The sequence below is a fragment of the Phyllostomus hastatus genome, unplaced genomic scaffold (genome assembly GCF_019186645.2).
Source record: "Phyllostomus hastatus isolate PE091 unplaced genomic scaffold, TTU_PhHast_1.1 phas_scaffold_443, whole genome shotgun sequence".
In the NCBI taxonomy this organism is placed as follows: Eukaryota; Metazoa; Chordata; class Mammalia; order Chiroptera; family Phyllostomidae; genus Phyllostomus; species Phyllostomus hastatus.
In genome coordinates, this window is record NW_025334031.1 from 1,334,335 (window position 1) to 1,349,391 (window position 15,057).

A 15,057-nucleotide genomic window follows, 5' to 3' on the forward strand; every position below is an offset into this window, starting at 1 on the left:
GGGGAGCCCAAGGGTCTGGAGAGGGCAGCCCCCTGACACTGCTGAGACACAGCCCTGGGTTACTGAGCCTGCCGGCCCTCAGAGCGTGGCCAACCCAGGCCTCTCCCCACCCTCAGCCTGGGGGCTGCCTGGGGACCCCTGCCAGGCACCCGCTGGTCCCTCAGGGGCTGCCACGTCCACAGACAGCTCGGCCAGGCAGAAAAACTCCAGGTAGCCGGGGTGAGGCCAGGTGGACCCTCTTTATTGTGTTCCAAGTTCCGGGGTCTCTGCGAGCAAAGGCGTTGCCAGCTCGCCAGCGACCCAGGCCGTGCAGAGTCAACGTGAGAAAGCGATGCTCTGTGTCCTCAAAACTCTTCTCCCTTCAGGAAAACCTCCAAGTGTGCGTGTGCGTGTGCGTGTGCATGGGCGTGTGCATGCCCCGGCCTCAGCCCAGGGGGACCCCGGCGGTCAGCGTCGGAGGCCGGCCACCCAGGCGAGGGGGGGCGGGCAGTGCAAACGGGCACGTGGTCAGGCTGGACGACTAGGGGAGCGCCATCCTTCGGGGTCCGGGCCTGCTGGTGGCTCGGCTCGCCAGGCGGCGGGGACGGACGGAGGCGCCCACCGCGCCGGCTCCCAGGGGCCGGGCGCGCTCGCCCCTCGCCCTCGGCATCCAGGGCTCAGCTGCGGAGGCAAGGGAGACCAGGGCTCACGTTAGTGCGGGATCCGGCCCTGCCGCCACCTCCCCCACACGCCGCGAAGGCGGCAGTTTCGTTTGCTTGGTTGGTTTTGGAGCTCGACTCCGTGGGTGCCTCGGCGGCGGTCTGCGGCCCCAGCCAGGGCGGGGGGCGGGGCAGCGCGGCAGCCGCGGTGAGTCAGGGCCGCAGCAGCGCCGACTCATTTCTGCCACCCGTCCCGGGAGCGCGATTTGCAATGCAAACTCACCCCGCCTCCCAGCACCCCGCTCTGCCCGGGGATCCGCTCGCGCCGCGGGCTGCACCCGCCCGAGGGCCGCGCCCCCCGCCACCCCATCTCCTCCCGCCCCCTTCCGCGGCGCAGCAGCGAGAGGAAGTTTTGCAATCGCGGACAAACAACGCCGGTCTTGCTCAGGCTTGAAAAAGCTGAGGGAAAATGAAGCGTGAGCGAAATCGAAGCTCTCCCCGGGCCCGGCCCTCCACTCCGCTGGCGGTCTGGGGCACGGGCCGAGAGGCAGGGGGTCCTGTCGGCCCCGGCGCTCCGCGCCTCCCCAGCCTCCGACCCCCGCTCTTCCCCGCCGCCCAGCGTTTACCTCGCGGAGCGGGGCGCTCAGTAGCCTCCTAACCAGCTGGAGAAGTCGAGCAGCTCGCCCTCCCCGGGACTCAGCGCGGCATCGCAGCCGCTGTCGTCGGACGAGTAGGCGGAGCGCGGGGAGCCGGGCTCCGAGCTGCCCCCGCAGCCAGGGGACGAAGAGGCGCAGGAGGGCGAGGCGGCGTCCGCGGGAGTCCCGGGCGGCCCGTGGGGCGCTGCGGGGAGCGCGGCTGGCGCCAGCAGACCCCCGGCCAGCGAGGAGTGCATGGCGTCGTGCTCCGCCAGCAAGCGCTGCAGCGCGCCGATGTACTCCACCGCCGAGCGCAGCGTCTCCACCTTGCTCAGCTTCTTGCTGGCGCCGCCGTGCGGCACGTGCTGCCGCAGCTCCTGGAACCCCAAGTTGACCAACTTCACGCGGTTGCGCTCGCGCTCGTTGCGCCGCGCCACGGCCGCCGCACCGCCCCGGGTCTCCTCCGCGCACGGCCGCCGCCGCCGGCTACAGCGCAGCAGCTCTGGGGACGCGGGTCGCGGCCGAACGGCGCAGCCGCCGGAGACGCCAGGCGTGAGGGGCTCGAGCCGGGGCAGCGCGCCTCTGTCCATCGCACCCGCAGCCACTCGCCCGGAGCTTCCTCCGAGGCCCTGCGCACCGCAGAGAGATGCGGGCCGAAGAACGGGGGGCGGTGGGTCGCCGGTCAAGCCACAAGGGGGCCTGTGGCACTGCGCGACTCAGGTCTTCTGAGGTCTGGGACAGCGAGCCGCAACAGGCCGAGATGTTGGGCCGTGCGCGCGGTGGAGCGTGGGGCGCTCGTGTCTAGCGCGTGCAGTCGGACGCTCCCCAGGCCTTCTAGACTCGGCGCAGACGGGCTGGTTTTTAAATGTATAGATAACCCTCCTCCGCGCGGCCGCCGCCTCCTTTCTCACGCCCTCCCTCCCTTGCCTCGCCCTCCCGCCACGTTCCGCCCTCCCCCTTGCGCACTCAACTTGCAAAGACCGAGCCGACAGCGCGCCCCCAACCCCATCCCCGGGGAACAGTGCGCAGGCCCATGGTGCGCCCCCGCCTCAGGTGCAGTCCGTAGGTCCCCGGTGGACCCCCGCTCGCAGCAAGCGCTCAGTGCGCCCCCCAAGACACATTATGCAAGTCCCGTGAGCAACGCCCCCCACCCCCCGCCCACCTCCAGGTGCCGTCAGCAGGTCCCGGGTGCGACTGTTGCCCCGCCCCCCCAGTGCAGTCCCGAGGTCTGCCACAGTCCCGTACCCCCACCCTTGCGCGCAGGCTGTTAGTCCCCGGAGCTGCCAGTCGCCCGCACGCGCAGCGCGGGCCGTGGGGCGGGGGGCGTGGCCGCTGGGCCTGCACAGCTGTACCCAGGGCGTGCGAGATCCCCGGGGGCCGCACGCGCTGAGCCGCCGGTGCCCGCACCCCAGCCCCCTGCGGTGGAAAGGCGGAGGCCCGGGTCTCAGCCAATCCCGGGCCGGGCCGCCCGTTCACCCGCCAGCTGCGGGCGGGGCCCCGTGCCCGGCCCCCAGGAGGAAGAGCGTGTGCTCGGCGCGTGGCGCCTCCAACAAAGCTGCCGCTCTGCCCCTCCTGGTCCCTCCCCCTGCGACCGGGGGTTCCAGTGCACGGTGGGGGCGCACCCCCAAGCGCACCTGTTCCCCCGCCAGCTGCCCACCTGTGAATCCTCCACCCTGGATGGGAGCCGGCGATGTAGCCCTTGGGTGGGGCGGAGCCTGAGGAGTAGCTGGGACCTGGCACGCTGGGGTCGGGTGGGGCGAAGGGAAGTTGGGGTTCAGGTGCCTGGAGTGCCTTCTCCCCAGCCTCTAACGCACACTCCCTGCCTGTGGTTTGCGTGCGCCCTGGGCCTGCGGGAGCCCTGGAGCATGGGACCCCTAACCCCAACACTAACCCGGGGCGGCTGTGCACGGTGCCCCACCGCCACGGCTCCCTTGTTGTCCCATATTTCCCCCAAATCTTCCTGCGGTCCGGGTCTCCTTTGCCAGGGTCGCACACGCAGGGGCCTACCAGCTCGTGGCCCTCTCCTTTTTTTACCGCAGCACCCCCCTTGTAGCCTCAGCCTCCCATCCTCAGCTGGTGCCCCTCTCCTGCCGCCCTAAGGGCTCTGAGGTCGGGCGGGCGGTGGAGGGAGGGTGCCGGGCAGCGGCGGGCCGACTCCCTGGGGAAGTGGGGCAACGGGGTCTCTCTCTGACTGACGGAGGGGAAGTGTCCGGGTCGGAGCGGACTTAGCGGTGCTGGTTTTTCCTCGAGGGTCACCAGACCCGCCTGGGCCAGGACCTCTGTGCAGGGAGGGGGTGATGGGGCAGACCCCCTCCGCCCTGGTGCCCCGGCGCCCCACCACCTGGGGCAGGGCAGCCGGGGAGTATTTGTGGCGGGCCTGGTGCCACTGGCTCCCGCCTGCCTGTCTCCCTGCGGGGCTTCCCAGGCAGGTGGCCCCGGGCCCTCGGGCCTGCCCGCGGAGTGACCCCAGGGGCTGGCACCTGCCCGGAGCAGGTAGGCCTGGGGCTGCGTCGTCCTAGGAGCACACTGACTCAGGAAGCTCAGGCTGTGTCCAGAGCCGCCCAGCCGCACCTCCGGCCAGAAGAGCGCTCCAGACAGAAATGGACGCCAGGCCTCAGACTTCAGGGGGGGCCCCCGCCTTCTTCCCCTCCAGGGTGTAGGAGCCCCAGCTCCCCCCGCCTCCCCCCCGGGCGAGGCCCCAGGCCCTGCCCTGCCCTGCGGGTCCCGCGGCACACCTCAGCCAGGGGTGGAGCTGCCTGCCTTCCTTCCCCTGCCCCGGCCTGGGTTCGAGGAAAGTCTCTGAGTCCTGCCAGCAGGGTCCTGAGGAGGGTCCCGGCTGGGCGTCCGCTCGGCCTCTGGGGCCTGGAGACCCTCCCTGTCTACCCCCACGGAGCAGGCCACCCTGGTGCTGGTGGCTCGGATGACGGCTCGTTATTTCCCAGGGTTCTGTGGGGGGTGGGCGGTGGGGGGTGTCTCTCTCCCCCCGAGTTCCGCTGGGAGCCAGGCGGGCGACTGGGCCTCCCGGGGTCCTCGCCCTGCATGCTGGGTCCCCGCGGGAGAGCTCAGGCCCCACAGGTGCCGGTCCCCTCCGAGGTGAGGAGGCGGTCTAGCGGCGGCCGTGCCGACGGCCGCACAGCCCCGCAAGGGAGGTGACAGCCACGCGGCTGTGCACTTTAAATGCGAGAACTGTACGGTGCGAGTGGGCGGCCTCTCAACAGAGCCGAGGGGAGAATTCCCGGTGTGCCACCTCGTGGTCAGGCTCTGCCGAGGGCCGGCTGGCTGCGCCCGGACACCCGCCCCGGGCCACACTCCTTCCCGGCCTCTGCCCTCGCCCGGGTCTCCTCCCGGAGCTGTCGCCGGGCTGTCAGCAAGGCAGGCCCGCCCCCCCCCCCCCACCCCTCGGAGTGAGTCGGACCCTCCAGGGCCGTCCTGTGCGTGCGGTCACGCAGTTCCGCCGCCCTTCCTTCCGCGTCTGGGTTACACCGTCGGCGCACTGGCCTCGAGGTCCTTCCACGTGGTGGCAGGCGCACCCTCAGCGCGTCTGACTGTGGACCGGCCCCCGTCGCGCGAGGCCGGCCTGGAGCCCGCAGCCCAGCTCCCTCCATCCCCTGTCACGAGCAGGGCGGCCGTCTCCTGCCGTCCCCCCTGCGCAGGGCCGGCCTCAGACAGACGGGGAAAGCCCCGACGCCTCGGAGCCCGACGAAATTACCCAAATTAGCCAGCTCTACACCTGCTCGCCCGCTTCCCTCGGAAACCACAATAAAGGCCCACGTCCTCCCCTCCCCCTGCCCCCTGCGCCACCCCGGTGTCCTGGTGTGGCCCTGGGTGGCGCCACCTGTCCCTGGCCTTGGGGACTCGAACAGACCACCTCTTCCGTGGCAGCTGTGTCCTGATCCCCTGGCCCCGCCGGAGATGAATCAGAACGAAACCCACATTTGAAAGAACCTTCGCCTCAGGTGACAGACAAGTAAACTGAGGCCGGAGAGAGGTGGCCGCTCCCCGAAGGCTGGCCCTCGAGTGGGAGGGGGGCACGGGCCAGCCCGGTTCCACGGATTCTGCCTTCACACATGGCTCCAGCCTGGGCCTCTCCCGAGGGTGGGGGCCGACAGGGGCTCCCGGGGCTGTGACCCTGGGACCCGGCCCAACCCGCTGGGGACGCTGTCCTCCATCCAGGAGGCTCACCCCACACCCCACACTCACTCCCGTGGGCACGTGAGGCCGTGAAGGCGGGACACACATTGGAGACGGGCCAGGCCTCCAGGCCGCCCTCTCTGACCCCGATGCGCAGGGACAGGAGCGGCCCCCTGAGTGACTCGGGGTGGAGAAGAGAGCAAACAGAGGGTGGGGGGGTCCCAGGAAACACGCCCGTGACCTCGCCCCCCCCCCAGAGACTGGCCCCTCCAACAGCCTCAGGGCTCCGGCTTCTTACAGACGGGGGACAGGGGCAAAGAAGGCGGGAGCGGCCGTGTGAGCGTCGGAAAAAGTAGCTTTCTGAACAGAGGCCATGCCCAGGATCAAGGTCACTCATAACAACGGAGGGGTCAGTGGAGAGGCTCCCACCACCCTGAATGGTAGACCCGCAGGAGAGGGAGAGACAGACCTGCCAGCACAGGGAGGGTAGGCCACCAGCCTCCCACCCTCGCGTGGGAGCGGGCAGGTGAACAGAGGACTGGGAACCCAGACAGCAGCTACCATGTTTCTTTTTTTTTTAAAGATTTTATTTATTTATTTTTAGAGAGGGAAGGGAGGGAGAAGGAGAGAGAGAGAGAGAAACATCAGTGTGCGGTTGCTGGGGGCCATGGCCTGCAACCCAGGCATGTACCCCTGGCTGAGAATTGAACCTGCGACACTTTGGTTTGCAGCCCGTGTTCAATCCACTGAGCTACGCCAGCCAGGGCTCAGTTACTGTATTTTAATTCACTGTGTATAATGCGTGCCCACGTTGTCATGCACACGATACACAGATTATGATACCCCTGGTATGGAATCACTGTACCCATGTATCGTGTGCGTCCTTATTTCTCCCTCAGAGATCTGGGCAAAAAAAGTGCACATCGTACAAGGCAAAACACGGCACATGGCACTCTCATCCAACTCGACCTGAGGTGGGTAGGAAATTCCGCCCAGTAACAGAAAAGTACACGTTGCTTTTAAAGGCAGGAGAAACAGTTGCCAAATGAAACTGCGCGACGAGCCACAAAACAGTCCTGGGGAAATGCAGAAGGAGTCAAGTTATGCGAAGTGTGTTCCCTGGCCATCGCGGGACTGGGTCAGACCAGCAAGGGGAACATGTCTGGGAAACCTCCGAATGCTTGAAAATTTAAAAAAAAAAAAAAATCAAAATAACCCGATTCAAATCTGAGACGGCTGGAACCAAGTGAATGAAAAGGAAAACACAACGTTTCCAAACGGGGGCAGGTGGTGCTTCGAGCCAAGTTTAAAGCGACGTCCGGAACAGCTCTGGTCGCCGGCCCCAGCCTCCTCGTGACGGACGGAATCGGAAAAACAAGGGCCGACGACACCCGACGTGAGCGGGGGAAACACAGACGCGAGAGCCGGGGCGCAGCCAGGAAAACGGGGAGCCGCCGGCAGGGGAGTCGGCGGGGTGGGCGCCGGCGGTCGGGAAAGTCCGTGGAACCCAGCAGGCCTTCCCGACGAGAAGGAAAGCCGGTCATCGCCCGCCCCCGGGACGCGGGAGGCGGTGGGACAGAGCCGGCAGGGGTTAAGGAGCAGCCGGAGGACACCGGGGACTTTATGCCAACGATGTCGCGTTGGTGCAGGTGAAACGGACTCCTTGAAACGCACCAGCGGCCAAAACGCACTCAGGAAGAAACGGGGGGGGCAGAGGGGTCCGGTGACCCTTCAGCAAATTGTACTGAAATCTCTCCCACCCACCGGGAAGACCGCAGGCCTGGGGGGTGGCGGGGGGGCGGTACCTGCCTCGGGGGGCGTACCTGGGGACCCCTTCCAAACAGCTGCAGAGGAAGCGAAACCAGTTCTACACGAACTCACTGCGAGCCCTCGGAAGGGCGGGCATGCCTCCTCCCCGCTGGACGACTGTCCTCTACCATCAGGAACGAGGCGAGGACGTCTCTTCTGGAAACTTCTCTTTGACATCGCTCTGCGTGTGCCAGCCAGTGCAATGAGGCGAGGAGAAAGGGGGTGGGCCCAGACGGGAAAGAAAGAGGAGACAGGACCACCCGCGGAGGGAACTGGACCACACCTAGAAACACACGGGAGTGAGGTCAGCAAGGCGGCAAGAACCCAGAGAAAGGCAAAAGCAAAACACACACAAACCCTGCAGAAAGCCGTGGGAGAGTGGACTTGAACGCAGGAGGCACGGCGGCATCAGAAACGTCAGCTCCTCGTGACGGGTGACGGCAGAAGGCGCTCCGACCCGGGCAGCGGGAAGCGCGGGCGGGAGAAGCTGAAGATGACCGCAAGTGCAGAGAGAGACCCCGCTCGTCGCCCCCAGGTTGGGCCCTGGGCTCCGCACAGCCCCCCGCAGACCCACAGCGGGTCTCCTGTGCGCACTGGGGAGCTGGTCCTCCGTCGCACACACACACACACACACGGGGTCCCACCCCTGGAGGGCTGAGCTGTGCCCCCCGCCCCCCGGAACGTCTGGGCGCCCACGGGACGCCTGCCGTGAACTCAGTGGGGATGTGTCTCATCCCGAGGCTCTGCACGGAAGTGCTCTCACGGCCCAGTTCACACTTGTAAGCACAGAACCTGAGTGTGCAGGGGTCCGCCCGCAACCCCCCCCTCCCCACACTGTCGTTGGTCTCACTGTGTTCTGTGGCACCCTGTGTGCGTGGGGTTTTTTACCCTAAGACGTTATTTATTTTTACAGAGAGGGGAAGGGAGGGAGGAAGAGAGGGAGAGAGACATCCCTGTGAGGTTGGTTGCCTCTCATGCGCCCCCTCCTGGGGACCTGGCCCGCAACCCAGGCCTGTGCCCCGAGTGGGATTCGAACCGGCGACCCTTGGTTCTCAGTCCACTGAGCCACACCAGCCAGGGCCGTTTGGGGTTTTCCTATTGGTTTCGTTGGACGTCTTACTGTTGGACAGGGCAGGTCCCTGTTTGCCGTCCTTGCAGTCAGAGCTGCCGTACCTGCACGTGGGTGCTGCCGCTGCAAGGTCAGCATGTCCGGCTCCTGGCCGTGACGGCGACAGGTGGCCCTGGATGCCGCCTTTTAGGGGCTTTGACATCTCGTCATTGAAGGCTGTCTGTGTGCCCCGCACAGCGTCCACCGGGGTCCTCCCTGGACCCCCAGTGTGTTCCACGGAGGAGGCTGGGCACACCCCTGCGCCGGGCGAGGCCCCAGACGCGCCCTGGTGCTGTCCCTGTAGTGAGCGGTGTCCGTGGCCTCCTGGCACCCTCGGGTGGTGGTGGTGGGGCTCGAGGCAGCTCGGCCACTCCACCAAGGGCCGTGTTCGCACGGCGGCCTCCAGGGTTCACGGCACCTGCTGGCTGAGGACTAGGCTGGCGTGGACGCGGGTGTTCTGGTGGCGGATATTCTAAATGTGTGGAGGGGCTGTGTGTCTGAAAGCCCCCCGCCACCTTAAACAACAGGACACCCTCTGGGACCCCCTCCCCGTGCAAAGTTCTTTCTCTCCTGCTTCCGGAACACGGCTCTTTTCCTTTCCCATGTGGCGTTGCCCTGGAGAAGGAAAATGCAAACCTTGCCCTTCCCAGGGTAGCCGGCCTGTGTGGAGTGTGTTTTCACGCGTCACCGTGATGCCTCTCTTGCCCCCTCCTAGGTCCCGTTGGCCCTCGAGAGCCCTCCTCACGCCCATCTCTCTAGTGCAGGGGGGCTGTTTCTACTGCTTTGTCCAGCGTGGGCCCCCCGCCCCCGTCCCCGTGTGCTCTGCCCTGCTGCTGAGCCTCCTGGACCCGCCCCGGTCTGCCCCCCGGGAGCCCGCCCCAGCGATGCGCCCACGAGCCATGGCCCGCTCGGTCTGTGCTGAACCGCCCCCCTTGCCGCCCCGACACCTCGCCCGGGGCCCTGGCTGGGCCTCCGCTCCCCCATTCTTCCTGCTGACGCCGCCCCCGTGTCTCTGAGAGTCTCTCGGGGCGCCTTGGACCCCCGGCCCGCCCGTCCCTGTGATTCTGCCTCCCATGCAGCACGAGCGCCGGGCCGTGGTGGCTCCCGCCTCCACAGACCCCAGTGCCCGGGGTCTGTGTGTCCCCTGAGGGGCCACGGCCACGTCCGGTCCCGGGCACGGGGTGGACCCAGTCCCGGCCTTGTCGGGGCCGGTCAGAGCCAGGGGAGGGTCGCGCCTTTCCTTCCCTTTTGTTTTATTTCGTGAAACATGCTGTCAGGTTCCTTCCTTTGAGACAGCCGGGTTCTACGAGAAAGAGGCTGGGGGGTGGGGGGCGGCAGGGGAAGAGGGACCCGGCAGGCCTGGGGAGGCACCAGCAGGTCGGGGGACGGTCCCACGCAGGAGGGGACAGCTCCGTGTGTGTGTGTGTGTGTGTGTGTGTGTGTGTGCGCGCGCGCGGGGGGACGGTGGGAGCCAGCCGTCTGGTGGGCGGCGGCGGCACCGGTGCCCGAGACGGGACGGGCGACGCCCCGAACACGCCCGGTGACGCCGGGCTGCAGTCAGGGGGTGGCCGTGAACACACGGCTTCTGATGCGGAGAGTCTGACAGCGCCGCCGCCGTGCGTCAGACAGACAGCCGGACGGACGGACCGGCAGGCAGGGAGTCCCCCGCCGGACAGCCAGAGCAGCCCGCGCCCAGACAGCACCGAGCGCGCCGGGCGCCCAGATCTTGGAGGTTACGCACCGCCTCCCGAGAACAGCAGCCAGAGCTCAGGGAGCCTCGGCCGGTTCCCGGGTGGAGGGAGGGGGGGGTCGCAGGATGAACCCGGGGCACCCCGATGCCTCAGAACGTAAGCAAAAACGAGGGACATTTCTCAAAACGACGCCCAAAACCGGCTAGCAGGGGCTCCGTGCCGGGGGTGTCTGGAATGTGAGCCTCAGAACGAGGCGGCCGCGACAGACCGCAGCCTGTCGTGATGCATTTATTCACTCATTCCAAGAGCGCAGGAGATAAGGCTCTGGAGCCGCAGAACGCCAGCTGATAACTGTGGACGGCTCGGGCCCCCTTCTCGGGGGGGGGGGGAAGGCACGTTCCACGACCTTCCACGACCCCCGCGGATGCCCGAGACCCCGGGCGGCACCGAGACACCCTCCTGCTGCGTCTCCTCCTGGACGCGCGCACCCACGCGAAGTCTCTCGCTCGGGAGGGCGGCGCAGCGAGAGGCCGACGGCAACCACCAAGCGGAAGACAGCACCACTGTCACCGTGCGCCGCCGCGCGAGGAATGTGGGTGTGCGCCCCCTGCCCCGCCCTGCCCCGCCGTCGGGATATCTCGCCTCCCCCGGGCTCGCCCGCGTCTCGTGATGCGGTGGGACGATAAGGCCTCTACGTGAAGGGCTGCTGCAGCGCGAGCGCCGCGGGCGCCGGGACAGCGCCGCCGCAGGGCCGTCCGCCCTCCGATAAGCCGGAGCCGGGCTCAGGAATGCTCGGCACGCCCGCTCCCGCGCTCTGGGGCTTCTGACCTCGGACGCAGGGGCAGGTGGTTCTCCAGCGAAGGGGGTTTGCGCCCGCGGTGACGTCTGCTGGGACGCCGGGAGCCCAGAGGCTCAGCCGAGAGAGGCTCTCCATGGATACTGGGCAGGGGCGGGGGGGGGGGGCTGCTGTGAACGGTCCCCCCCCAGGGAGGCAGGGGGTGGGGGGGGGAGCGGCCGAGTGGCCGCGGCGGAGCCGTGGCTGGGCCGGGACGAGAGGAAGGGACCCTGGGGCACAAGCTCAGGGACACGGGGCCCACGGGTCTGTTAAGCGAGGCGGCCACCGGGTGACTAACAGGGAGGGACCCCGGACCAGGGGGTGGGTGAGTCACAGCCCGGGCTGGACAGGCCAGGAGATGTCGCCAGGCCCCTCAGGACGATGTGCGACTGACCACACGCGGATTGTCGGCGTCTGCACCTTCGCACTCGGGGGGTGGTCGGGGGCACGGGTGGCCTGGGCTCACCGCGGCCTCGGAAGGCAGAACCCTGGGTGGGGGGGGTGGTGACCACCGATGTAAGAGCCATCAGCGGCTGAGGCTGCCCAGGTGGGCCCGCTGTTGCAGGAGGACGGGACAGTTACAGAGTCTCCGAGTTCCTCCCCACGAAATATAAATGACAAAGGGCGAACGCTGACCCCCCCCCGCCCCCCGAGGACCCCGCCAGGCACAGCTTTAATTTAACCAACGGTTCCGAGTCCACCCGCAGGGCGCCCTGTCTGGGCACAAGCTCCCCACCGCCTCCTGCCGTGGAAACTCGGCCCGGGTGGGGGGACGTTTGTTCCGGGCTTTGGACCGGGGTCGTGAGGGAGGGAGGGAGCCGGGAGGGGCCTGACGCGGGCCGGGCCGGGCCAGATGGTTCTCCCGCAGCCCCCCCTCGAGCGTTGCTTCCAGGCCCAGCGCCGAGGCCTCCTGAGGCTGAGGGGTGGGTCCCAGAGACTGGGGAGACTGGGGAGACCGGGGAGACTGGGGCGGCTGCAGATCCCTGGGCGGAGCGGGAGAGGAGGGAGGGAGACAGGGTGGGCTAGACTTTGTGCGCGGAAGGACCAGCACGGGACGGTCCCGCTCACAGGGGGACTCTCGGTTTGTCAGCCCCCAGGGGCGGGGGTGGGGGCGGGGGCGGGACGGCGGTGCCCCCGCATCCACTGATGCTCACGTGCACCGGCGTGGATGGGATCGCCGCAGCAGCCAGAGCGGGGAGGGAAAGAAGAAAGGTTCCCGCCTCTGTCCCTGGGGGACCCCAATATCTCAGCAAGGGGCCGGGTGGGCGGAGTCCACAGACGCCTGAGAAATGGCACCTCAGTCAGTGACACAGACACCCGTAGAGACAGTGTCATGGGCGCTGAGAGGCCTGGGGACCTCGTGCCGGCTGGAGGCTGCCGCGTGGAGGCAGAGGCGAGGACAGGCGCCCCGCTGCACTCGGGAGCCAGGAGGCGTCGGGGAGACCGCAGCCAGGGAGACGGTGGGCTCCCAACTGCACGGGCAGGGAGAACTGGGGGCGGGGGTCCCGGGCCGTGTCACCCGCGTCCGTCACAGCAGCAGGGCCCACAGGGGTGCCTCGCCGCAGGCGCACGGTCCGCTGGGTGCTGGGTGCGGGACCGCCGGGCCTGGGGTTGCCGGGCGAGCCGGCCGGGTGAGCCCCGGTGGGCGGAACAGAACCTGGAGCATGAAAGATGCCGTGGCCTCACTCCCACCTTCAAGGCTCCCACCTGGCACCTGGCACCTGGCACCTGGCCCGCGCCCGCCAGGAGCTGGGCAGGGGGCGTGAGTCCGGGAGACACTTCCAGTGGGGCCTAAGGGGAGGGCGAGGGAGTCCACCAGGGGCGCCCTCCGCCCCTGGGTGGGCGTGGGCATCTCTCTCTCTCTCTTTTTCAACCCAAAGAACAGCTTTATTGAGGCAATTGACACACCACAGAATTCACTCTTTTCAAGTGCTCAGGTCACCCCGGCCAGGTGGTCCAGTGGGTTGGAGCGTCGTCCCGTACACGGAAGGGTTGCGGGTTCGATCCCCAGTCGGGGCACGTCCAGGAGGCAGCCGATGACTGTTTCTCTCTCACATCGATGTCCCCCACCCCCCGCCCCGTCTTCCTCTCTCTCTGCAATCAACAAACACCCTCGGCGAGGGCTGAAGCACACAGGTGTGAGGCCTTCAGGTCGGTGGACGGCCACCGCCGTCCAGTTCCGGAACATTCTCAGCGCCCCGAAGGGAGACCCGCAGCCATTCGCTGCCCGCCCCTGCCCTGGCCCCCCTCCCAGCCCAGGCCACGCTGCCTCCCTCCGTCTCCGAGGATGGGCCCTTCTAGAAGCTTCCCGAGCTGGCGGCGGACACCGCCCCGGGCGCACCTGCGCCTCCCGGACTCGACGCCCGGAGAGAGACAAAGCCCGCCGCGCTCCACCTAGCGCGCCCGGCGGGGCCCTGCAAGCGAGGGCACGTCCCCGGCCTCCCGCTCCGGGCGCGGCTGGGCCCTTCCCTCCTGGCCCCGCTCCCCGGGCGAGGGCCGAGGCAGAGGGTGGACTGGTGGGGCCACACTGACACCGGTGGGTGGGTGCGGTGCGGCAGGAAAGGGGCAAGTCGAGGACTACGGTCACACCCGGCACCTTCACCGCAGAGCAAGGGAGGGCGCTGACCAGGCTGCCCCGGTGCCGCGCGGGTCGCCCGGGGCCGGTATCTGTGAGCCTCTCCAGCTCAGCGAGCACCAGGCCGGAGGGCGGTGCCCGGGGGCGGCGGTGCCCCATGCAGGATGGCACAGGCCCTCCCTCCTGCAGGGTCAGTGGCGGCCGGGGCTCGGGGAGGGAGGGGCGCACGGCAGAGCCTGGTGCACAGGTGAGGATGTGCTCAAGGCGCCCCAGGACACCGCGGCGCTGACCTGTGGCCTCCCTGGGCGGGAGGGGCCGGGTCTGGTCCCTGCCCTCAGGGTCGGGAGCCGGAGACACCCTGGCTCCAGCCCTCAGGCCCCGGGCTGTCTCTGTTGGGAAGAAGGGTTCCTTCCCTCTGGGTGAGCTTTGGAGGGTGGAGGCTGCCCCCTCCTGGCCCAGGGAGGTAGCTGCCCAGGGACAAGGAGGTGCTGCAGGGGTGGCCACTCCGCCCCTGACCTGGGTTCCCGAGGCTGCTGCCGGGGAGCTCGGGCGGCAGGGAGAGAGCGGGGCAGCGAGCGGAGAGCCGCGTGGACGGAAACTGAGAGAAGACGAGCGGGTTACAGGCGGGCAGGCAAGGAAACAGGTGGGCAGGCGGGTAACTGAGCAGGTGGGCGGGTGACATCCCTGGACGTGCAGGCGACCCAGTGGGCGAGCAGGCACTGGGGTGAGCCGAGAGCTCACCGCCGGCGAGCAGCGGGGCGGGGCCGGCTCGCAGCGCCCGCCCCCCTCGGCGCCGCGAGGCTGTGGTGGTGGACGCCGCCGACTTCTCAAGTACAACGTACGTCGGACAGAGTTAGGGTGACGGAAAAGTTGCGAAGACAGCACAGTGGGCTCTCGGTGCCGGGCACCCCGGTCCCCCTACTGACATCTGACGTGGGCGCAGGCACCCGTCACAGCGAACCAGTCCACGCGGGCCTGCCACTGCCCGCCACGGCCATGCCCCGTTCAGTCTCCTCGCGTCTCCCCTCCTTCTTTTCCACCCAGGACCCATCCAGGGGCCCCCCCCAAGTCACACTCAGCCCCCCGCCCCCCCAGGCCACTCTGGGCGGGGACGGCTTCTCAGACCCTCCTCGTTGCGGGGACGCGGACGGTGTGGGGGAGGCCTGATCGGTGGTTGCGGGCTGTCCCCTGCTGGGGTCTCCGTAGCCTGGGGGCGTGGGTGTGGGGGAGGACCCCACCAGGTCACCTCGGGCCACGTGCTCTCCGCGTGGCCTGCCCCTGGGAGGCCGGCCACCTCGCCTGGCTGAGGCGTGCTGTCGGGCGCCAGCCGTCCGTCCTGCGCCCCCAGTGGAGGGGGTGGCTGTGCGTGGCCCCGCTCAGGGGGGCGGGGCTCCCCACCCTAACGGGGGTGCTGCACGCAGCCCCTGCGATTCTCCTGCACAGGCACCTGGGGGTTGTAGCCCAGCGTGGCGGTCTTACTGCTCGGGGGCCCCAGTCCTGGCCACTGGGAGGGCAGGCGACAAAACAGTTTCCAATGAGCCTGCTCAGCCGAGGGGGAGAACGAGGGGGCGAGGAGGTCCCCGAATGGCAAATAACACGCTCCACACACACAGGTGCACACACTCACACACCCAG

The 15,057-nt window shown here is 68.5% G+C and overlaps 1 protein-coding gene across 1 annotated transcript; it reads right to left on the reverse strand.

The window, feature by feature from the left end:
- Nucleotides 1–230: 230 nt before the first annotated feature.
- ASCL2 (achaete-scute family bHLH transcription factor 2) lies at nt 231–2,136 on the reverse strand. Its single transcript, XM_045821100.1, has 2 exons — nt 1,265–2,136; nt 231–660 (listed from the first exon to the last, which is right to left on the reverse strand). Exon 1 carries the CDS (start codon nt 1,861–1,863, stop codon nt 1,282–1,284), a length of 582 nt encoding a protein of 193 aa, XP_045677056.1. The 5' UTR covers nt 1,864–2,136; the 3' UTR covers nt 231–660; nt 1,265–1,281.
- Nucleotides 2,137–15,057: the final 12,921 nt, after the last annotated feature.

Bases quoted from the DNA above. Each gene is read 5' to 3' on its own strand.
- ASCL2 (XM_045821100.1), bottom strand. From the start codon at position 1,863: ATGGACAGAGGCGCGCTGCCCCGGCTCGAGCCCCTCACGCCTGGCGTC.